The sequence below is a fragment of the Tiliqua scincoides genome, chromosome 4 (assembly GCF_035046505.1).
Source record: "Tiliqua scincoides isolate rTilSci1 chromosome 4, rTilSci1.hap2, whole genome shotgun sequence".
Classification (NCBI taxonomy): Eukaryota; Metazoa; Chordata; class Lepidosauria; order Squamata; family Scincidae; genus Tiliqua; species Tiliqua scincoides.
Genome location: NC_089824.1, coordinates 111,204,416 through 111,229,031, shown reverse-complemented (window position 1 = coordinate 111,229,031; position 24,616 = coordinate 111,204,416). Strand labels below are relative to the sequence as shown.

The 24,616-nt window shown below is 42.8% G+C and overlaps 1 protein-coding gene across 5 annotated transcripts in view; it reads right to left on the bottom strand.

Moving 5' to 3' along the window:
* Positions 1–24,616, bottom strand: part of RABGAP1L (RAB GTPase activating protein 1 like) — a 231,946-nt gene that overhangs the window by 47,734 nt on the left and 159,596 nt on the right. For 4 of the 5 annotated variants that reach the window (XM_066624190.1, XM_066624188.1, XM_066624187.1 and 1 more), the window contains 2 exons: positions 23,741–23,782; positions 9,349–9,477 (listed from right to left, as the gene is read on the bottom strand). In XM_066624190.1, coding sequence (XP_066480287.1) covers positions 9,349–9,477; positions 23,741–23,782 — 171 coding nt within the window. Of the gene's footprint in view, positions 1–9,348; positions 9,478–12,842; positions 13,115–23,740; positions 23,783–24,616 lie in introns of those variants that run through there. The other variant, XM_066624191.1, reaches the window with a different exon arrangement.

The window sequence follows — 24,616 nt, the reverse complement described above, 5'->3', positions numbered from 1 at the left end:
CCTTTCACGCGACATCTGAGCAGTGCAAAAGGCGTTTTGGTAGCCTCTGGAAGCGGTACCCAGGACAGGCGAGCACTGCTTTCAGGTGACAAAAGGTGCTCTCCTCCTGGGCGTCTCTTCCAGCGACACAAAAGCGCTCTGATGAAGCCTTTCACACCACTTAGAAGTGGCGCAAAAGGCTCCATTGGAGCCAGAGAAGTGAGGTGCGCACCACTTCCCGCCGCCACGAGGTTCTCCCCCTCCCCTTTTGTTAAAGGGAAGGAGAGGGGGCAGCCTCAGACACAGCAGGAGTGCAGTCACTCTCGGCACGGTTCCCCACTGGTGGAGGGGGGGGCGGGGGCACTCAGACCAGCAGGGAACAACACCTGAGAGTGCCCAATGATCATACAGGCTGCACTTTCAGCAGTGACACCTCAGCAGAAGCAGCACTGCTGAAAGGTTGGCCTGCATGATCATTGGGCTCTTCACACACTGCTCCTTCAGCAGCACTACTTCTACTGGTGCATCAATTCACAGTCTAGCAGTTGAGAGTTGCTGATGGTTCTGTAAAAGCCCAGTTATCATGGGGGCTGGATAAAGAGCTTCTGCGGGCTATATCTGGCCTGCAGATTTTATGTTTGACACCCCTGCCCCAGTCAGTCTCTGGAATGCTGAGGAAATCTAGGCAACTGTCACTATCATATCTAGTCCCTCTTCTGCAAATCAGAATGTGAAAAGGGAGGGTATTTTGTATCAGCCCTTCTTAAAACACAACTGCAGAACAGTACCTAGTGGTGGGCTCATTGTTAACTTATTTCCATTTTTCAGAAACTTTTTACCACCACACTTGCCACCAAATATCTAAGATGAACTATCCATACTGCTCAGTCAGATTTAGTCAGATTCTTGCAAAAATAAAAAATAAAAAAAATCACATATCCAAGAAATTGTCCTAGTACAATTAAGTGTGCGCCGCTTAACAGCCGTTCACTTAACTATGGACCGCATATATGTCGGTGGTCAAAGCACAGTAAAGATGCTCTCAATATAGACTGCAGCAGTGTCTATTTACACAACAGAGAGGCTCTTAATGCAAAGAACAGGCAGTCTATCTCCAGTAGCCTGTGCAGCCAGCTAGTGTCTGGCAGGGAGTGTCTGTTTACACAACAAAGGCAAGAGACTGGATTGAATATTCACTTAATGACCTAATTGTATAATAATGACGATTGGAAAACGTATCCCCATTGTTCAGTAGCACACACCTGTATCTGAAATTGCAGCATTGTGAGAAACACTTTTATGTAATACCTACATGATGTATGATTGAACACAGTGTCTTCTGGGTTAAAAAAAACTTGGTTGGTACAGGGCCCAGTATATCTAGCTCCTAATCCTGCATGGTACAATCTGGCCAGGGTCAGATGGATCCAGAATGATGACTGAGAATCCTAACCTTGTCCGCATCTTGCCCTTCATAGAGTTTCCCGTTGCATGGGAAGAAAGAAGCTCCTGGGGCAGTGTGACTGCTGGCTTTTCCTCTTTGAAAGGGGAAGAAGATGATTGATGACTTCAGCTGTGTTAGCATCTCCCACTCAGAAAATCAGGATGATAAGCAGCTCTTAACACCCTGGTTCCTGCCCAAAAGATAGGGCTCATCTAGAAGCTGGGGAGGCCCTCCCTGATCAGGTTTGTTCATTTCAAAGAGCCTATCCTATGTGGCAATATACTTTGAATTATGAAAAAAGCAAAGTGCAAGGGATTGCTATAGCTCAGATGTATACAGCAATAATTCACACATTCTGCAACGGTCCAATAGACTTTCATAACACCACTCTGGAGTAATTAGCTTGTGGATTGCCGTTTGTGGTCAGGGTGCAAAGGAAGGGAGTATGTAGGCAGTTATTGTTTGTGGTTATCTTCATAGCAATTCCGTCTGCTGAACAGACAAGTTGAGTGAAGACAGAATGTTTGACATAACCACCAAATGCTGACAGTTATGTACAGAGTTGCATTATTAGGGCTGTCCTTGCGGCTCTCTCATTTTTTCTTCTAATCCTTAAAGAATTATAGGTGTGCTAAATATAGGTGTCACTAAATAATGGGGATAAACTCTCAGATCCCCATCGTTATGCAGTCAGGACATTATGTGAACATTCAAGCTCAACTAGGTGCCTTTGTTATGTAAACAGACACTTCATCCCAGTCACTCACTGGGCAGGCTACTGGAGACTGATTGCCTCATTAACAGCCTCTTCTTTGCATTAAGAGTCTCTTCTTTGTTGTAAGACACTGCTGCAGGCTATGAGAGACCTGATTGCCTCATTCAGAGCCTCTTCTTTGTTGTGTAGACACTTGCTGTGCAGGCCACTGGAGGCATTAAGAGCCTCTTTGTTGGGCTTTGATTATCTTTATATATGCAATGGTCAATGTATATGAAGTCCATCATTAGGTGGAAGGTCTGTAAAGGAAGGCCTGTATTTGTTTTTTAAGATGAGAAGAAGAACAAGCAATTCTACATCTATATATCACACCCATTCACACCCATTTTTGACATCTTTACAGACTAGAAGAGCATTTAGCATAATAAAGGGGTGAATACCAGAAAGACAAATCAAATCTTTCATCCCTTGACCCCATTAATACCCTGTAAGGATATTCTGTAGTTCTGCCTTGCTAACAGAACATCAAGCATGAATGCCAAAATACAACACTTTTGCAGACTGAAAGAAGTCACCACCCATACATTCTAAGAGAAAACCCAAAACATCTCTTTGCAATACTACAGCAAAACAAAACTCAAGAGATGGTGTGAACTGCAGATTAAACCATAGCTTGGTATTTTTGTTTCACTGTTTCTGGTCAATGTTTATTCAGCTATCTAAACTGCAACAATGTGATGTTGAGGAAGCCAGAATACTCAAGCAATAGGCTGCAGGTATGATCAGTGTATTGTGTAAACATCACTGGCATCCTTCAGTCTCGGAAGACTATGGTATCGCGCTCTGAAAAGTGGTTCTGGAACAGCGTCTAGTGTGGCTGAAAAGGCCAATTCAGGAGTGACAATCCCTTCCACACTGGGAACAAATGTAGTTTGTCCCTGGTGTGTCTCCCTGGCTATGGGCCTTCCTTCTTTGCCTCTTTGCCTCAGACTGTTGGCCAAGTGTCTCTTCAAACAGGGAGAGGCCATGCTGCACAGCCTGCCTCCAAGTCGGCCGCTCAGAGGCCAAGGTTTCCCACCTGTTGAGGTCCATTCCTAAGGCCTTCAGATCCCTCTTGCAGATGTATCGCAGCTGTGGTCTACCTGTAGGGCGCTTTCCTTGCATGAGTTCTCCATAGAGGAGATCCTTTGGGATCCGGCCATCATCCATTCTCACGACAAGGCCGAGCCAACACAGACGTCTCTGTTTCAGCAGTGCATACATGCTAGGGATTCCAGCATGATCCAGGACTGTGTTGTTTGGAACTCTGTCCTGCCCGGTGATGCCGAGGATGCGTCGGAGTCAGCGCATGTGGAAAGCGTTCAGTTTCCTCTCCTGTTGTGAGCGAAGAGTCCATGATTCGTTGCAGTACAGAAGTGTACTCAGGACGAAAGCTCTGTATCCCCATAGGGCGCTTTCCCTGCATGAGTTCTCCATAGAGGAGATCCTCTGGGATCCGGACATGTATGCCGGCCATGTATGTATTGTGTGAACATATATCTGGTTATCAGACAATCTTCAATTTTAACTTACAGTTAGAATAATTAAGGAAAGGGAAGGCAGGGGAGGGGAGGATAGAGGGTGAAAAACAGTCAAGGAGGGGGGGAATTTGAAAGGTAAAAATTAATCAGTTTATACCTATTCCTTGCATATTACAAAAGTCATGCAAATAAGCCTGTATGCAGCTATAGGAATTACTTGAGCAAATCTCATTTCTGGAAAAACTATTTCAAAGAACTGGTCTAAAGATTATTTGTTTCTGAACAAAAAATGGAGACAGTGCAAAAACAGATGAACCTTGAGACAAATGGATGTAAAGTGATCCACTGAAAAAGGGAATGAGCACCTTAAACACAAGGCAACAGTTTCACAATTTTCCTTCTGTATGTAGGGGAAAGTGATCTGTTCAACTCTGGTAGCAGAAAAACAGAAATAAATAAGAAGCTGCTCCAGCCCAATAGCTAGATATGGTCCCATTTGTTATTTTGGCAGTTGCTAAGCAACAAGCTTGTCACTGTATGGCTAACAACACAAAACGAGCAGCTTTCTGAAAAGAGAAAAATTGAATATAAACTAGAGGTGATATCATTGAATGGCAAACAGAGGAACATACTACCTCTGTCAATTAAGGAGACATTCAGAAAGTTAAAAGTTCACGTTAAGTTCAGTAATTAAATACAGCAAAGGGCCACTGTTCTTTAGGCACAGTGAGAAAATTCCAAGGCAGGCTTGGCAGGTTAATAATTCAATCAGTATTAAAATTATGTCCCTTATGTGTTGATTCACAACTGTCAGCCGTTTGCATGCAGTCATACCAGATTAGCCTCTGATGGAATTAAATAGTTATATATTGCCTAGCTAATGTCTTATTAGCTAGGACAATTAGTATTAATTGTATTAATTAATTAGGACAATTAGTATTAATTAATTAATAGTATTAATTACTATTAATTGTCCTGATGCCAACTTTGCATTCACCAAGAATTCAACTTTCCATTTTTACTCAGTCTCATTAGACTGCCTCCATTTTGGCTAATGCAACTCTCCCCTGCTAACAATTATTTTTTGACACCAAATGGTGCTGGAAATACACTGGATACACTGGAAATATCCAACTAAAAATAACACAAGAAGGAAGTAGAGCAAAATACTGTATATGCTTGCAATATAGATCACAGAGACATTAGTAGACTTGGAGAATCCTGCTTTCAGGAGAGAAACACATGCTAACACTGGTGGAATGTTTATTGGACTGCTATTGGTGTAATGACTCCAATCAAGAATGTGGGCATGTCCAGAACTTTGGTAGCTGGCACCTGTGTGACACACACTTTTCCAAAGTACTGTACTTTGTCTAATTTCTTTTTACAATTAGAACATTAAAAAAACAAGCCATTTCACATCAAAATCATTTACAGTGCAATCCTAAGTTGTGCTGGAACAGAGAGGAGGCTCACAAATGTGCCATAACGCATGTTTGCACCTACTCTGGAGTCAGCTGGGCTGGCGCAAGGATGTGCGTCAGCCTGCAGAGGCTGCATTCGGTTTCCACAGCACTGAAACCCAGTAAACCAGGAAACACTTCCTCTAACCCTGGGGACAGCTGCTGCAACCCCAATGGGTCTACTCAGATCTGCGCCATCTGAAGAGGTGGCACAGATCTGAGCAGCCTGGAGATGCAGCATGGTGCCTGGGAACAGGGTCAGGATCTGGCACGTGCCAGGTTCTGGCCCCACCCCTGCTCTCCTGTCACCCACCCATGGGCCCAACTGCCATCCACCCTCCCCCACCCTGAAACGCCTCTTCCCTGCCCCCCCCAGACCCCCATGCTGGTCAAGCTCAGCCAGCGCAGACTTACCAGGCTTCAGTGCTATGGAGGCTGAATACAGCCTCTGCAGGCCAGCACACATCCTTGTGCCTTCACAGTTGACTTTAGAGTAGGCGCAAACATGCTTTATGGCACATTTGCGACCCTCCTGGGCTGGTGCAAGGGACGTGCACGGGCCCAGTGAGTGTTTAGGAGGTCTGGCTGAGTAGTAGAGCTGCTGCCTATGAAGCCTGGAGAACAGCTGGGAATGCAGTTCGAAACAGCTGGAGGTGTCTGACAGCTGCAGAGAGTGCTGACGAGATGAGTTATCCCAGCTGGTGAGAGAAGTAAAGGATGCCCTCCCAGTGAGAGTAGAGTGGTCAGCTATGCGGAGGAGGCAAATGCAGCGAGACCAAGCCGTGAAGGATACCACCTGGAATGAAGGCGCTCTTTAAAGATAGAACTTGTTATTGTAAAAATCTCTACGGGGATTTAGTAAGCCTGCCTATGTAAACCACCTTGAATAAAGTCAGAGGAGCAATCCAATAACAAGAAAGGCAGTATATAAATACTAATATTATTATTATTATTATTATTATTATTATTATTATTATTATTGGTGTGCTCTTTTATTATTAGGATTGCGCTCTTAAAGAAAATCCCTCCCAAATACCTTCTGAAATAATCTGAAACCAAATTCTTCCTACTGATGAATCCAGAACGGTCTGCCTTGGAAGGGAGTTCAATAAGTATGTGCTATCACTTAAGGATCTGTCTTGCAGTTGCGTGTGCATGGGTGGGGAGAGAGTATAAAACAAGGCCTCAGAAGATAATGCAAGGAGGTAGGTAGGCTCTTAAGGAAAGAGATATTCTTTAAAATAATTTTCATATCCTTTAGTATAATCGAAAGGTCAAAACTTGCAGTTTGAATTTGATCAAGAAACCAACTACGAGCCAGTGAAGCTGATGCAAAATCCAGAACAGCATGGTATACCCCAGTTAATGCCATTTTTGTTAGATTCTGGATCTACTGGTGCAATCTTGGTATCCGCAGATCCTTCATCCACAGATTTAATTTACTGCAGATGCCAGCAGATACTGGTATCACCATTTCTTACCTTCACTCAGTCAAATCATGTGTTTTCCAAGCCTCTCAAGGCTAAAAGTAGCTCAAAAGACACACTTCTAGATTGCCCAGAGGTTCCTTGCTCCTCCTAGCTTCGCCCCAGAATGTATCATGATGCATCCTGGGGCGATGCTGGGAGGAGTAAGGAACATTCATGCAACCTCGAAATGTGTCTTTTGATAAATTTTTGGCCCTCGGAGGTTTGGAAACTATGCAGTTTGACTGCGTGAAGGTAAGAAATGTGATTTTAGTGGTGCTTTTTCAATTTTAAAAGCACTTAAATGGCATCCCCAGTATTCATGGATTTTGGTGTCCATGGGGGGGGGATCCAGAATGGAACCCCAATAGATACCAAAGCTGGACTACAGCTGCAAAATATTTGGTAAAAGAGGTGCCACGTAAAGGGCATTATACTAGTCATATATCAATGTGACCAAACCTTTTTACCCAGGCAAGTGTACTAAACTAAGCTGAGAAAAGTAATCCTGGCCATCGTTGCCGCCACCACCTGGACATCCAGGAGCAGTACTAAGTCCTGTAGAACTCCTGAACTGGAAAACAAGGGGAAGCACAATTCATCAAAAATAGACTGTGTGGCTGATCCTGGGTCTGCTGAACTCCAACTTGTATGCAATAAAAGGCACAGAGACAATGCTTACAGATGAAAGAAGATATACACTAGACAGAATTTTCTCGCTCTCTTGTAAGTGGAGGTGGGGAGCTCTTTGCCTCCTTTAAAAAAAAAAATCCTTATTCTGAGAACCAAGGTGCTGGAACTCCCTGATGCTGGGAAGCATCAGACAAGACTCTGAGTCCCAAATGATTACACACTAAAGTATTATATACACATCACAAAGAGACCTACTATGGCAACAAGACCACAAGCAAGGAAAACTTTGGCAATGCTGTGGTCGAGAGCAGTGGTTCTCACACATTTAGCACTAGGACTCACTTTTTAGAATGAGAATCTGTCAGGACCCACTGGAAGTGATCTCATGACTGGAAGTGACATCATCAAGCAGGAAAATTTTAACAATCCTAGGCTGCAATCCTACCCACACTTACCCAGGAGTAAGTCCCATTGACTATCATTGTTAAATGAATATACATAGTAGCTTGTTAAAAGTGCAGGTCTGTTACATTTCCCCAAATGCAGTCACATCCCATGGTAGCATCAAGTCTAACAGATTAAAAATAAAATATTGAAATGAATGGGGAACCCACCTGAAATTGGCTCGCAACCCACCTAGTGGGTCCCGACCCAAAGTTTGAGAAACGCTGGTCTAGAGATCTAACTTTATGAGAGCCTGATATTTTACCACATTTTGCGCCACAGCAGCTGATAAGTGTGCATTTTAATTCATTTATATTCCACTCTTAAGATTCAGGGCAGCTTACAATAAGAACTTAAAAGCCATAAATTAAACCACCAACAGCAGCAAACAGTCACAAACCCTCACACAGCACTAATACAAGTGAGAGACAGTAAATGTTAACACCAAGCTATATCAGAGCAGGCCAACAAAGCCTTGCTGGAAAAAGGACTTCACCAGCTGTTAAAAGATAAGTAGCAAAGGGCTTACTGCATCTCACAGGGTAGGAAATTCCACAGGATGGGGTCAACCACAAAACCCGCCCTCTCATGGCTCACAGTCAACTGTATCTCAAAAGGTGGCATAACCCACAAGAATTTCAAAAATTGTATAGGCCATGTTGGGAGAGGTGAAGTGGCCATTGAAGGGTGAAGTGATCTTATGGACTGCTGAGGGGCTCACCCCTTGACTTGTAGCCCTTGGTTCAGGGTTCCAAAGACCCACCTTCCAGCCACAACCCTTCCAACCACCTGTTTTCAAGTTGATTGATTTTGGAAAAACATAGAACTGCTTTCAGAAACCAATCTCAACTTTGGATGGGCTCCTGCTGATGGAAAATGATATTAGGATACAAGTGAACATGGTTTTGTGACTGAAACTTGCAGAGAATACCAGAATGAGATGTGATATACTGCTTATTGGTGAATAACTTGAGATATATAGTTGCTGCTCATGCTATTGCCTTGAAACTTGATCAAGAGAAGAGAAACATTGCTGCCCTTTCACACATTCACTGGCTAGGATACCTGCACATGCAGCTCCTGAAACTGCAATGTGAAACAAAGACAAAGAGAAGATTCTTTAGTCATTCCTCTCATGCTGCTCTCCTACTAAAAACTGCCCTTTGCCAGTTGACTGCAGCCCCCTCTAGGGAAAAATAGGGGCTATTTCATCTGTGAAATGGAAAGAACCAACCACAATAGTGAACTCACGTCAATGAATAAAGAGAGGGAAACATTTTTACAAGACAGGTCACATTCCACAGGGCAGTGCTGCTTTCCCATTTCCCATTCCATTTAATGACTTTCCTCAGATTTCTTGGACAGAATTTGAACTCATGGCTTTTGCAGCAAGTCTATTCAGGCATTTGTACACATTCATCATCACCACCACTGGGCTTATGTAGGACAGAACATACTTCAGCAAGTGAAGATCATTGTAGATCCAGGCTTACCACAAACCAATTTCCAAATGCTAACAAGTTATTATTCAAAGCAGATTGGGGGGGTGGTGAGGAAGAGTGGAGGGGATAATAAGAGAAAGTCTTAGTTTTGTTGAAAAACTAAGAAAACTTTGCCATGATTCTTCAGGTTGCTTTTCTTAGGCTTAACTTCACCTTACAGAGGCAGCAATGACCATTCTTACCTTAACATTGCAAGCTTGTTCCATAAGTCTTCTAGCATTCTCTTCAGCTCTATACCTCTTGGGCAGCTGTACCCTAAAGAACTTCAAAGCACCTTCAAAATCAGCTTGTAAAAGGTCCTCCTTGGAGGTCTGCAATGGAACACATTGGAGAACTACTGTCAGAACAAAACAGAATCACATTGGCTCCATTATGGCTTGAATTGATCGTTGTATATATTCCAAAGAGAATTTGTGCGAGGACCACCATTTCCTGGAAAAAAAAAATTATCTGACGGTGAGAAGATATTCCGAGAAAAATCATAGTGAGAGCAATTGGGTATTAGCAATTGAGTTATTAGCTATAACCCCTGCTAATTGGGTAAGAGGCACTTTTTCAAGTGGGTGCTCCTCTTTTTAGCAGGGGGAGAGTAACTGGCCCACCTCACCTCACTGTCTGTTCTAGTGGCTGTCTGCTGGTATTCATTTGCATCTTTTTAGATTGTGAGCCCTTTTGGGACAGGGAGCCATTTAGTTATTTGATTTTTCTCTGTAAACCGCTTTGTGAACTTTTAGTTGAAAAGCGGTATATAAATACTGTTGATTGATTGATTGAGAGCAATGTAAGAGTTTAACAAGCTGATGCACTTATTCTTCTATATCCAGGAAGCAAACCTTGCAAAGCCTATGAAGATAGACATTTGCAAACAAACAAGCATTAAAGTCCTGGTGATAACTTTTGCTTCTCAGTCTTTGGATTATTTTTCTAACATTGGGCACAATCCTAAGCAACTTTCCAGCACTGGCATAGCTGTGCCAGCAGGGCGTGTGCTGCATCCTACAGTTTGGGGGCAGTCACGGAGGCCTCCTCAAGGTAGGGCAATGTTTTTCCCCTTATCTCAGAGTTGCATTGCCCTTATGTAAGTGCTGGAAAGTTGCTTAGGATTGCAGCCATTGTTAAATAAGGCTCTGGAAAGTTTCAGACATGACAGATCAATGCAAACTACTTCCATACTTCCACAAGCCTCATCAGCAAGTTACTGGGTTCAAAGGTGTCCAACATAAACAGGAACTTGGGCCAGGAATCACAAAAGTGCACAGGACTTCCAATTACAGCCAGCATAATTTTCAGGATATTAAAATTAAGTCAATTGTGGTAGCATCAATTATAAAGCATCGTTTTAACAATGTTTAAATTTGACATGGAAGTTTCACAACCCATTTTCAGTATCAAGAGCCTAGTCCTATGGAAAATCCTATGGAAGTCCTATGGAAATCCTATGGAAGAACAAATGTGACCATGTGCAGAATGCTTCTTTTATGTTACTTAGTGACCAGAGCAACTCTCTACACATCACATAATAACAGGAAACATTTATAAATCACAGAAAGTGCAACTCTTAAGATCAATTTCAGCACAAGCACCTTTAACTTGAGAGACTAAGCACTGGACCAAAACTTCATATCTGATCTTACTATATATCAAAAAAATGAGGAAACTGAAAACTGAGCATTCTAATGTAGCCATTTCCCACTGCCACTGCTGAATAAAGGGCGTAATCCCATCCAATTGTTCTAAGAGACTACTAAGCACCCTCAGACCTCCTGTCCCTTTGCTAGCAAAATGAACCTGACAAGAAATTGATGCTGGGGCACCTAAGTTTTATTTACTTTGGTCATGATTTCCTTACAAATATTGTTGTATAGTTGAGCTCTAGTTGCAAAGGTAGGTAACAATGTACTTGCACATCAAGGGCAGTGATATCTGGTTTGCCATATTTTAGCTTGGAAAGCAGCTCTCAGACCTATGGGGCATGTAACTAACAAGGCTTCTCTTTGCCTATAATCAGGCCCTGAAAGCAACAGAATTGTTCAGCTGTAACCAAACTATGGCTTGGAGTTAGGCAAATTAGTTCCAGGGAGCCCCAGTATAACATATGGAAGTAGGTTTCAAAAAAAAGCTAAGACCAATATGAGGGATAGGTCTTTCAACAGCTATTATCCATAGCAGTGAAATGGAAACCCCTCATTTAGAGGCAACATGCCTGTCAGTAAAATATCCTAGGGACAAATTTGAGCTAGGAAAGCTCCCCCCCCCCCCATCGTGTCCTGTTTATGCACTTTCTGAGGCATCTAGCTGGCCATACAAGACTAGGAAAGCTTCAGTCTGACACAGGTTATTCTTGCACAGACTATCAGGCTCTTTTTCAGATTTTCAAGGTTGTGGAACTGCATCAAGTTCAAAAATATAAAACCAAATTCCACATTTGAATGTGAACAAGAAGGAGGGATTCTGGAGGTGGAGGGCAGAGAGAATTGGACCTACTGAAGTAAACAAGAACCTTACAGGATCCACCCATAAGTGACAATCAGACAATATCTGATTTGCTAAATTTCTTTCTATACACAATTTTTTTTCTTTTTTTTTTGTAGAAGAGTAAGTTGAAGTGAATGTGCATGAATGAATGTGCATTGAAAAATGTGCTCTTTTTCAACTGGGTATAACTCAGATTGATACCATTTGTGGCTAAATAGATGCATGGATATTTTCAGGGCAGACAAAAAAGGGAGGTACACTTCTAGCAACATCTCACTCTCAGTATCAGAACAACAAAACACCTCCAGGGGCAACTGCAAGGGGAAAAAAAAAAGAGATGTTGGTACCCATCCCAAGTCCCAGACACAGGGTGGACTACAAACCAGACAATGAGAAAACCTAAACACCCAGAAGCCCTATAGGCACATTCTGATAAAAACAGACAGTTTATGCTTTTTGTTTGGGCCTGACTTTTACTGAACAAACTGTCCAAACATTTTGATGTCATTTTGGCAGAAGTATTGTGATACTAAGGATGAGAATTTAGATGCATTAAAGAGTTTTAAGCATAAATCTGAATCACTCAAACCTGTACTGTTTTTCCTGTCCCTGAAGAAATCAAGCAATGCAAGTTAAACCTGGATTCACGCTACAGTGACATAGTTCTTTGTTGTAATGGATAAGAGAACACCTTTCAATCATTTTATACTTGAAAATTTTAATTTATTCTCTCACTCTCAGCTACACTCTCACTGTCAAACACAAAAGCATCTGATTTCCACTATTACTATTTATCAACACTGAAGGAACTCATTTTCGTATCAAGGTTGATAGCATCAAGTTTTACACATTTTGAATGCATTTGCAGTTAGCACTCAGTTGTGTCATCTATCATATTTATGACAATCCTGCTCTTCCAAACAGGAAAAGCCAGAAGGCTAAGGAAATCCTTTTGAAACCAAATCCAGCTGTGACACCACTGGCCAACAGAGGAGTGGCAGCACTAGACACAGAAAGGAATTGAATCCAGCCCCCTTGCCCAATGCCCAGAAGGAAAGCAGTCAGGAATCATTACTTCCTCAGTGTACTGCGTAAAATAGGGAACCCCTCATACAATCATGCAATGGACACTTGGAGACAGATGGAGTGAGAAGGATGGCACATTTGCTATGCATCCATTTCAAGAAAACAAGGATCTCACCGCAAGTAGCCGAGGCACAAACAGGCGATGCCCCATCCCCAGAAGTTCCAGGACTCGACAGGCATACTCATTCACAAGCTTGCTTCTCTCATCCTGTATATCCTGGGACTTTTTGATGGGTGGTGCAAGCTTAGGAGCTGGGGTTGGGCAAGGCACCCCTTCTTCCATCAGCAAAAAATAACAAGTATCCAGATTGAGAAGCACTGTCCCCTTAAGCCACAATTTTGCACTGGGGTATTATGGGAGTCTGTTTGCGGTCTCCCAAACAGCAATACTTGTACTGCCTATGAGACACTGTCAGGTATGGCCTCAAAAAATAGAAAACATCTTTGCTAAGAAGCAAAGATGATGCTGGCTCCAACCATATTCCAAAGTAGACTGAAAACACAAGCCAAAGATGATATGGATCTAAAAATGCCTGAAAATAGGAAAAATGGAAGAGAATGATGTAGTGTGAGAATAGCTTGCGATGGCCCAGCTCGCCTGTGAATGTGTGCAAAAGCAGAGAGAAGCAGCGATGAGCAATAAACCCAGGCCAGTTGTAAAGCTGCAAAGAAAAAAAGGATGAGCTCATTGCAATCCCTGATTCGTGACAAGCCTGGCTAGGCTGCTGCTGCCGCCTCTTGCTGTGAATCAGTAATGAAGGGGTAGAAAAGGAGGGGGAAGGGAGAGGCGGAGGTAGGTGAATGAGCATGCAGTGGGTGTCTCAGGAGAGAATGCTGTAATAAGAAGCCAATAGTGAGCTCTTAGACAGAGAAGCTCCCCCTCCCAATCCACCTTTCATCTACATTAGCCTGACAGCTGCCCATGCCCACAGACACTGTATAGCCTCAGCATCTCATGCTTAGAGGAAGTCAGACTAGCAGCCTACCAAAATACTGGCCTCATTCATATGTGCTTTCAAATCAAGATTCAATCCTGCCTATGCATGCAGAAAGGGAAGGGGAGAAAGGAGGGGGAGAGGAGACCCACAGGTCCCACCCAGATTGCTGCATGGATGCAAAGCAGATGGAAGCAGAGAGGCACAGAGTGCTAATGAAGGACGATAAGCTGAAATGGCACAGTCTGCATTTGTACTGTCTGTGCAGCACTAATTACAATTTCTAGGGTGGAAAGCATCAAAGCTGTTGAATGTGGGAACCTCTGCACTGATTGAATAGACAACAGCTCTAAATACCTAAAGTAAGTTTACTGGGAAAGGGGTTAATATTGAGCAGGACCTTACTGAGGGACAACACCAAGAACACCACACTAGAGATGCATAAAAATCATATTTTTGTATATTTTACTTGCATGCAGTTAGCATGGGGGACATCAAAACACTTCTTGCCCAATATTATTTATCTGATATTGCTAAATCTTTTAATGTGCAATCCTATGCATGTCTGCTCAGAAGTACTGTCTGTCTACTCAGAAGTTAATGGGGCTTGCTTCCAGGTAAGGGTGGATAGGATTGCAATCTTAGCTCAATATATTAACCACAATCTGGAAGCATATATGCTCACCTTCTACATATGCACAATGATTTAAAAGAAAACTATAATAATTTTCTAAGAATTCCCCTCACCAAGTCCCAGATCTCTCTAAAGCAGTGTTTCTCAAACTGTGAGTCGGGACACACTAGGTGGGTCGTGAGCCAATTCCAGGTTGGTCCCCATTCATTTCAATATTTTATTTTTAATCTATTAGACTTGATGCTACCATGGGATGTGACTGCATTTGGGGAAATGTAACAGACCTGCACTTTTAACAAGCTACTATGTATATTCATTTAACAGTGATAGTCAATGGGACTTACTCCTGGGTAAGTGTGGGTAGAATTGTAAAAATTTTCTGCTTGATGATGTCAATTCCAGTCCTGACATCACTTCCGGCAGGTCATGACAGATTCTCATTCTAAAAAGTGTGTCCCGATGCTATATGTATGAGAACCTAAGATGTGTGAGAATGCTATATGTGCGTGCTCTAAGGTGACAAACTTCTGTCTAGATTGTACCACTTCAGACTATGGCACATAACTGAATGCTCTTCTACACACACAAAACAAATAAAAATGTATTTTGTTCACTCTTCCTTTAGGTTTCCTTTTGTTCTGAAATCATTATTTTAGAAGTAATTGTGTAGCTGAGCAGGTCCCTTCTATAGCTCCTCAGCAATGCCCTGGTCTTTATTTTTTTATGTTGTCAACAGAGATGCAAGATGAAAGGTCAGATAATATCTTCATTTTGGCTGCAACTTATGCCAGAAATTCAAGTTCAGTACAAAGACTGACGAGTCGAAGAACTAAGACACTTTTACCCATAAGCAGCAGACTGTGAGAATCAGGATACACTGGGACATCCCTTGGAGGGATTAACCCATTTCTGCCCAGCCCACAGGTGCACACATTGGTCCCTGCTGTGTATATGCAACGTTGAGCAAATAAAGGAGATGGAGGTAACAGAGACAGGACTTGTGTAACAACAGATCAGCCAGAGATCTTCCAGAACTTTATCCAGGGTATACCATGAGAATTCAACATTTAACAAAGCAGGGTAAACTTAAGCAAAAGGGCACTGTATTACATCAAGGGAACCGAAAATCATATAAGCTGGATTTGGCTAATGGAAGAATAATAAGGTATAATCAAAGGCATTTAAGGAAAACAGCTCAAACAGGGAGTGGCTATGTCAGTAATAGACAAGAGGGTAACCAATAGAGAGTTGAGCATGCATGGACTAGGATAGATTCCTTGCCACCTGTTGATAATAGTCAACAGGTGGCATGGTTACACATGATTGTTACATGGTTACATATTGACTGGGTCAATTTGTGTTCTGGTCACGATAAGGAAACTGGATTTCTTGACGTGCTAAATGACTGTGGCTTAGATCAGCTAGTCACGGAGCCCACCAGAGGACAGGTGACTCTGGATTTAATATTGTGCGGTACGCAGGACCTGGTTAGAGATGTAAATGTTACTGAGCCATTGGGGAACAGTGATCATGCTGCGATCCGTTTTGACGTGCACGTTGGGGGAAGAATACCAGGCAAATCTCTAACAAAAACCCTTGACTTCCGACGGGCGGACTTCCCTCAAATGAGGAGGCTGGTTAGAAGGAGGTTGAAAGGGAGGGTAAAAAGAGTCCAATCTCTACAGAGTGCATGGAGGCTGCTTAAAACAACAGTAATAGAGGCCCAGCAGAGGTGTATACCGCAAAGAAAGAAGGGTTCCACTAAATCCAGGAGGGTGCCCGCATGGCTAACCAACCAAGTTAGAGAGGCTGTGAAGGGCAAGGAAGCTTCCTTCCGTAAATGGAAGTCTTGCCCTAATGAGGACAATAAAAAGGAACATAAACTGTGGCAAAAGAAATGTAAGAAGGTGATACTGGAGGCCAAGCGAGACTATGAGGAACGCATGGCCAGCAACATTAAGGGGAATAATAAAAGCTTCTTCAAATATGTTAGAAGCAGGAAACCCGCCAGAGAAGCGGTTGGCCCTCTGGATGGTGAGGGAGGGAAAGGGGAGATAAAAGGAGACTTAGAGATGGCAGAGAAATTAAATGAGTTCTTTGCATCTGTCTTCACGGCAGAAGACCTCGGGCAGATACCGCTGCCCGAACGGCCCCTCCTGACCGAGGAGTTAAGTCAGATAGAGGTTAAAAGAGAAGATGTTTCAGACCTCATTGATAAATTAAAGATCAATAAGTCACCAGGCCCTAATGGCATCCACCCAAGAGTTATTAAGGAATTGAAGAATGAAGTTGCAGACCTCTTGACTAAGGTATGCAACTTGTCCCTCAAAACGGCCATGGTGCCAGAAGATTGGAGGATAGCAAATGTCACGCCTATTTTTAAAAAAAAGGAAAGAGGGGGGACCCGGGAAACTATAGGCCGGTCAGCCTAACATCCATACCGGGTAAGATGGTGGAATGCCTCATCAAAGATAGGATCTCAAAACACATAGACGAACAGGCCTTGCTGAGGGAGAGTCAGCATGGCTTCTGTAAGGGTAAGTCTTGCCTCGCCAACCTTATAGAATTCTTTGAAAAGGTCAACAGGCAAGTGGATGCGGGAGAACCCGTGGACATTATATATCTGGACTTTCAGAAGGCGTTTGACACGGTCCCTCACCAAAGACTACTGAAAAAACTCCACAGTCAGGGAATTAGAGGACAGGTCCTCTCGTGGATTGAGAACTGGTTGGAGGCCAGGAAGCAGAGAGTGGGTGTCAATGGGCAATTTTTACAATGGAGAAAGGTGAAAAGCGGTGTGTCCCAAGGATCTGTCCTGGGACCGGTGCTTTTCAACCTCTTCATAAATTACCTGGAGACAGGGTTGAGCAGTGAAGTGGCAAAGTTTGCAGACGACACCAAACTTTTCCGAGTGGTGAAGACCAGAAGTGATTGTGAGGAGCTCCAGAAGGATTTCTCCAGACTGGCAGAATGGGCAGCAAAATGGCAGATGCGCTTCAATGTCAGTAAGTGTAAAGTCATGCACATTGGGGCAAAAAATCAAAACTTTAGATATAGGCTGATGGGTTCTGAGCTGTCTGTGACAGATCAGGAGAGAGATCTTGGGGTGGTGGTGGACAGGTCGATGAAAGTGTCGACCCAATGTGCGGCGGCAGTGAAGAAGGCCAATTCTATGCTTGGGATCATTAGGAAGGGTATTGAGAACAAAACGGCTAGTATTATAATGCCGTTGTACAAATCTATGGTAAGGCCACACCTGGAGTATTGTATCCAGTTCTGGTCGCCGCATCTCAAAAAAGACATAGTGGAAATGGAAAAGGTGCAAAAGAGAGCCACTAAGATGATTACGGGGCTGGGGCACCTTCCTTATGAGGAAAGGCTACGGCGTTTGGGCCTCTTCAGCCTAGAAAAGAGACGCCTGAGGGGGGACATGATTGAGACATACAAAATTATGCAGGGGATGGACAGAGTGGATAGGGAGATGCTCTTTACACTCTCACATAATACCAGAACCAGGGGACATCCACTAAAATTGAGTGTTGGGCAGGTTAGGACAGACAAACGAAAATATTTCTTTACTCAGCGTGTGGTCGGTCTGTGGAACTCCTTGCCACAGGATGTGGTGATGGCGTCTAGCCTAGACGCCTTTAAAAGGGGATTGGACAAGTTTCTGGAGGAAAAATCCATTATGGGGTACAAGCCATGATGTGTATGTGCAACCTCCTGATTTTAGAAATGGGTTATGTCAGAATGCCAGATGCAAGGGAGGGCACCAGGATGAGGTCTCTTGTTATCTGGTGTGCTCCCTGGGGCATTTGGTGGGCCGCTGTGAGATACAGGAAGCTGGACTAGATGGGCCTATGGCCTGATCCAGTGGGGCTGTTCTTATGTTCTTATGTTAATAGGAATGAAAACGTTTTGGAGCCGAGTTTCTCAATTTGTGCTCCTGGGAGCTCTGGGGCTCCCCAAGACCACTGCTAAGAGTTGAAAAGGCTCTAGAGAACGTTTGAGAACCACTGTATTGGAAGATCAGTTGAAAGAGAGGGACATAGAAGAAATGACTTCCTTAAGGACAGTATCTGAGGGAGAAGTAGTGCTGAATGGCAAACAAATATGGGATATCCCTGAAGTCTGATATACTCAAATTAGGAGACGTGTTAAGAGACTTGCTTACTTCAGATTATGTGTAATGCTTTGTTTCTCTGTTTCATTTCCTTTTTAAAAGAGAAAAGATGTAGCAATATGGAAACCAGTCAACAGAAGTAGCTGGTTCACCATGTTCCCTACGGACTATTTTAGGCCATACCACTGCTAAAGATTTGAATGGAAATAGTTCTTCTGTAGAAGTTGATCTTGATAAGGCATTCAGTTTGAATTTTTGAAGTCTGGTTGGTCTCTCTCTCTCCTCCTTTCCCCCTCCCCCTCTCTCAGATTTATATCCTGTCTTTCCTATGCCAAAGCAAATGCTCAAGGCAGCTTACAATTCAGATCAAAATATACAATATATAAAAACAATGAATAAAATCATAATAAAGGAATACAATCAATTGGAAGAGGGCAACTATTTATAACCAAATGACTGGTACAGAGGCACAGGGGGCAGACAAATGACAGCTCACGCAAACACGAGATGGAACAGAAACTTTTTGAGATCTCACTGAAAGACCATGAGGGAGGGGGAAATTCTTAGTTCCTCTGGCAGGGAACTCTGTAGGTACCACTACAGAGAAGACTCACCCCCTGCTGCCACCCCTCCAACTTGGAATGCGGTGGAATGGTAGAATGCAGAGAACCAGTGGGATACCACAGTCCCAGGCTATAAACTCTGTAGGAGGGACAGGGAGGGTCATGTTGGAGGTGGAGTGGACATCTGCATCAAAGAAGGGGTAGAATCTATTAGAGTTGAGATTGAAGGTGGGACTGCATCCATTATAAAATCATTGTGGGTTAAACTTCCAGGTACAAGGAAAAATGTAATAGTGGAGGCATGCTATCGTCCCGAGAGGTGGTCCGTCCACTGGATAGTAAGGGAGGAAAAGAAGAGATAAAATAGGAGTTGGAGATAGCAGAGAAATTTAAGTTCTTTGCTGAAGCAGAAGATCTCGGGAAGATACCACTGCCCAAACAGCCCCATCTCACTAAGCAATTAAGAGTGCAATCCTAACCAACTTTCCAGCACTGACATAGCTGTGCCAATGTGGTGTGCACTACATCCTGCAGTGGGAGGCAATCATGGAGGGCCTCCTCAAGGTAAAGGCATGTTTGTTACCTTACCTTGGGTTTGCATTGCGGCTAGGTCAGTGCTGGAATATTGGTTAGGATTGTGCCCTAAGTTAGATAGAGGATGTTTTAGATATAATTGACAAAGAAAAGATCAAAAAGTCACTGGGCTCAGATGCCATCCACTCAAGCGTTATTAAGGAATGAAGAATGGAGTTGCTGATTACTTAACTATACTATGCAACATGATCCTTAAAACGGCCACGGTGCCACAGATTGGAGGACAGCAAATGTTATACCAATCTTTAAAAAAGGGAAAGAGGGGGGACCCAAGAAACTACAGGCCTAACATCTGTCCCAGGTAAGATGGCAGAAAGCCTCATAAAAGATAAAATCTTAAAACACATAGAAGAACAAGCCTTGCTAGGGAGAATCAGGATGGCTTCTGTAAGGGTAAGTCTTGCCTCACGAACCTTTTAGAATTCTTTGAAAAGGTCAACAGGCATATGGATGTGAGAGAACCAGTGAATATTAGATATCTGAATTTTCAGAAGGTGTTTGATACAGTCCCTTACCAAAGGCTGCTGAGAAAACTTCACAGTCAGGGAATAAGAAGGCAGGTTCTCTTATGGATTAAGAATTAGTTGGGGATGAGGAAACAGAGTATGTGTCAATGGGCTGTTTTTATAATGGAGAGAGGTGAAAAGCAGTGTGCCCCAGGAATTTGTCCTGGGACCGGTGCTTTTCAACTTGTTCATAAGTGACCTGGAGACAGGGATAAGCAGGGTGGTGGCCATGTTTGCAGACGACACTAAACTTTTTTGAGTGGTGAAGACCAGAAGGGATTGTGAAGAGCTCCAGAAGAATCACTTCGAAGTGGGAGAATGGGCAGCAAAAAGGCAGATGCGTTTCAATGTAAGAGCAATGTAATCCATATTGGGGCAAAAAAAATCAAAATTCACATATAGGCTAATGGGTTCTGAGCTGTCTGCGACAAGTCTATGCTACAGATGATTATAAAGGGAATTGAGAATAAAATGGCCAATATTATTATGCCATTGTACAAATGGATGGAACGACCCCATCTGGAGTAATGTGTTTGGTTCTGGTCATCACATTTTAAAAAGGACATAGTGAAACTAAAAAAGGTGCAGAAGAGAGTGATCAAAATGATTACTAGGCTGGGGCACACCCCTTATGAGGAAAGGCTTCAACATTTGGGGCTCTTCAGTATAGAAAAAAGGTACCTGAGGGGGGACACGACTGAGACATAAAAAATTATGCAGATATGGATAGGGTGGATGGAGGGATGCTCTTTTCCCTCTCACACAACACCAGAATTAGGGGACATCCACTAAAACTAAGCACCAGGAGAGTTAGAACAGAAAAAAGAAAATATTTCTTTACCCAGTATGTAATTAGTCTGTGGAATTCACTCCTTACAGGATGTGGTGATGGCATCTGGCCTAGATGCCTTTAACCAATTTCTGCCCAACCCACAGGTGTACACATTTGATCCCTGTTGTGTATATGCAATATTGAGCAGAAACAGCTTAAAAGGGGATTGGACAGATTTCTGGAGGAAAGTCCATCATAGGTTACAAGACATGATGGGTATGTACAGTATGATATTAGCTTGTTGCTCATTATGAGGGCTGGGTAGGAATCTTTTTCTGTCATCTGAACTAGCTGTGGATGGCAGTTTTTTTGCCTATCTCAGACTGGCAAGGGAAGGAAGGTGTGTTCAGTAAGTTTCATGCATTAAAAATTGGTCACTTGTGTTTAATCAAGTGGCCCAAGTTAAACCCAAGCCACAGTCTGAGTCTTTGTTGTGAGGTGTGAGGGTAAATAGAATGCTAGATGCAGCGGAGTGGCAGCGAGATGCGAGTATCTTGTTGTCTGTATGCTCCCTGAAGCCTCTTTTGGGCTGCTGTGAGATACTGGAAGCCAGATTAGATGGGTGTTTGGCCTGATTCAGCAGAGTCCTTCTTATGTTCTTAACACATACACCTCCATGGTCAGGTCTGATCAACTCAAGTATGGCCACAGCTGGTGCACCAGTTGGACCAATGCACTCCTGGCCACCACTGCAACCTGGTTCTCCAGAAAGAGCTGCAAGTACACGAACACTCTCAAACTGTGCACCTGATTTTGCAGGAGGAAGTGCAACCCCATTCAGACTGGGCAGATGACTCAGTATATGCACTGAGGAATTCTTAACCAGGAGGACCTCTGTCTTTTCTGGATTCAATCTCAGCTTATTGGCCCTCATCCAGATCTAAGATTTTTCCTTTTGATGGCACCTTAAACTTCAAGGCACATTAATCTTGTTATTGCAGTTTGTCTCATTTGTCATGAACTATAGGCCTAAAAAGCCTTTTTTTGGCTCTCTATCAGCTCAACAGTCAGATTGCTCGTATGAAGATTTACTTGAGCCAGGCTCTCCTGGAGTAGCAATAATTAGCTTTTATACTTTTCCAGGAATCATTAATTTTCCAATGTTTAATGTGAATTAATCTTCAGTAGCATGGAACATGGGCAACTTGCCCTCAGGGTTCCGCAACTGGTTTTTCTGAACCCTGCCTCTGGCAGTTGCTATTGCTTGTAAGGTGAGAAGAATGATTCAATGCAACAGGTGAGAGGCCATCCTTGCTCCAGTCCTGAAACTTTTCCTATTAAAAGAAGGATGGGAATCTACCTAAGAGGAAGATTATGGTCTGGTTAAAGAGAAGTTCAAAAGAACTGCATGTTACTTGCTGGTTTCTTGTTCCCAACTGAAATAATGTGCTTGGAGAACAGAGTTTGGTAGCTTTGTCCCCTAACTCCACAAAATTGATCTCTTACTTTAAAATTGCATTTCAAGTATCATCATCACCATCAATTTATACAGGAGCATCAATGTGTATTTATACAGGAGCATCAACGCTTTTATATATACATTAAAAGGACTTATCCACCTCCCTTGATGACCTTACCCAGTGGTTTCATGTAGAAGTTGCCTAACATGAATGAGGTCACCTGGTCAACAGAGACAGTTTCCTCAAGAAGTGTTACAGGCCACTCTGCTATACTGCAATTCCCATATTAACATCCACATATTTACAACCAACAGGAACTAATAGTGAGGGTAAGTTGAACACCAGGAATCTTATCCAAATATGGTGCAAATGCTCCGCCCAGAGTATTTTGCTCCATTTCAAGTCTTGTCTATACTCCTTTAAACTGAGCACAAATCATAAGATAGCCTGGGGCCTCCTGTTAGACTCTTTCAAAATCCATGAACTAATATACCAAATTTTCATCCAAATCTCATTCATAAAAATAATGTATCAGGTAACAGTTTAATATAGTGGTTCCCAAATTGTGGGTTGGAACCCACTGGTGAGTTGCGACCTGATTTCTGGTGGGTCTCCAAAGGGTGATAACTAATTGCCTCAAGCCCTGAGGCTATTTAAAAATCAGATACTGAAGCTGCTAATTACTCTGCAAAGCGCTCAGCTCCTGTAGTTTGCAAGATGAGTAAATATAGGGAGGTAGATGTCCGAGGGTCATTTTTCTGGTTATTATTACTTTAAAATAAATATTTCTTTTTAGATCTCCTTTTTTAAGTCTGGTAAACCTAGGTGGGTTCTGACAGAGTGTCATTTAAGTTATTTCTGCCCAACGCTGCACATATGCAACTGGGATCAAATGTGTACACCTGTGGGCTGGGCCAAAATGGGTTAAAAAAGTGAGTCCTGGTGCTAAAAAGTTTGGAAACCACTGCCTTAATAGATAACAGATAACAGTTTATTATATATTTTCTGGTAGTAAGTTTAGAAGAACTAGCTTCTGAATCCAGTTTCTATATTTTATTTTTATTATACGTATATATATTTTATTTTTATTATATCATATATGAATTGTACAGGCAAGCTTGTAAACAGCTATAGTGAATAAAAACTATTTGGAAAGAGTTTGTATATTGGAAAAGAATAAGGTTCCTCCCATTCTCTTTGTTCAAACGGCTCAATGAGCCACAAAAGGCAGAACTTAAGCAAGCAAGGACATACGGGCTTGTACAATTTACCCAAATAGTCATTTGTATCAATTAATTTGCAAAGCAGTGGCTGGGAGGGCGGGGGAAAGTGGGAGGAACCAGTGTGATTCTCACATTGGTTCTGCCTCTTTCTTCCACTCCACCCCCAATCAATTGTAACTGGAATAATCACAGAAATGGCTTACCTTTAAGAGAGCAAGTGCTACATTGAAGATTATATTCAGTCCCTACAAAAGAAAAAGAAATAAAAATTACTTCTGCTTATAAAATACTAAAAACATTACTACTACAAGTACCATCAGAACTAACTAAAAACAAGCTCTGTACATAAAAAATGACTAGGAGGTATGAAGTCCATCCAGAATAGTTTCTGCTGAAAAGTTCCAAATATCACTGGCAGTCACCTGAAAAAGCAAAGCACTACAACACTTCACAGACTGTTTGCACTTCAGGTTGCAGGTAGACTTCATGGACAAATGTTTCCCTATCTTGACAACATTCTGAGCATACAAGCTAGCACTTTAGGGAGATGTCTGCAGAACCTTCTCCCCAATGCATAGTACTTTGTGTTCTAGAAGGCTTTGTGTTTTAATAGGAAGAAAACATTTCACTGTGTTATTCCACTAGCAGTCTAAAGTGGCACAGTTTAATAATTCCACCTGCTATTTTTATGAACTTTACTAGACACAGTATTCCATTCATGAACAGAGTCGAAGATCAACCAGAACAGGAACTGACCAAGAACCCACCAGCTTTCAAGGGTCATCCTGCCAACACCTGAGACACCCCACCCCCCACCTTTATATGACAGCAACAGAGTGTAGTACTCTGTAGCTAACTGGCTCCCAGATTGCTGTTTGTTCTCCATGCTCTCAGTCCCTGGAGTGCAAATATGGCTGGAAGGGTAGAGGAAGGTGGGAGGAACCAGTGTGATTCTCACATTTGTTCTTTCTCTTTCACCCCTCCTCCCCAATCAATTGTTGCTCTCCAAAGACTTTCCTTCCTAGATAGCAAGTTGATTGATGGGAAGACAGGATGGAGCAGGATGAAAGGATGGAGCA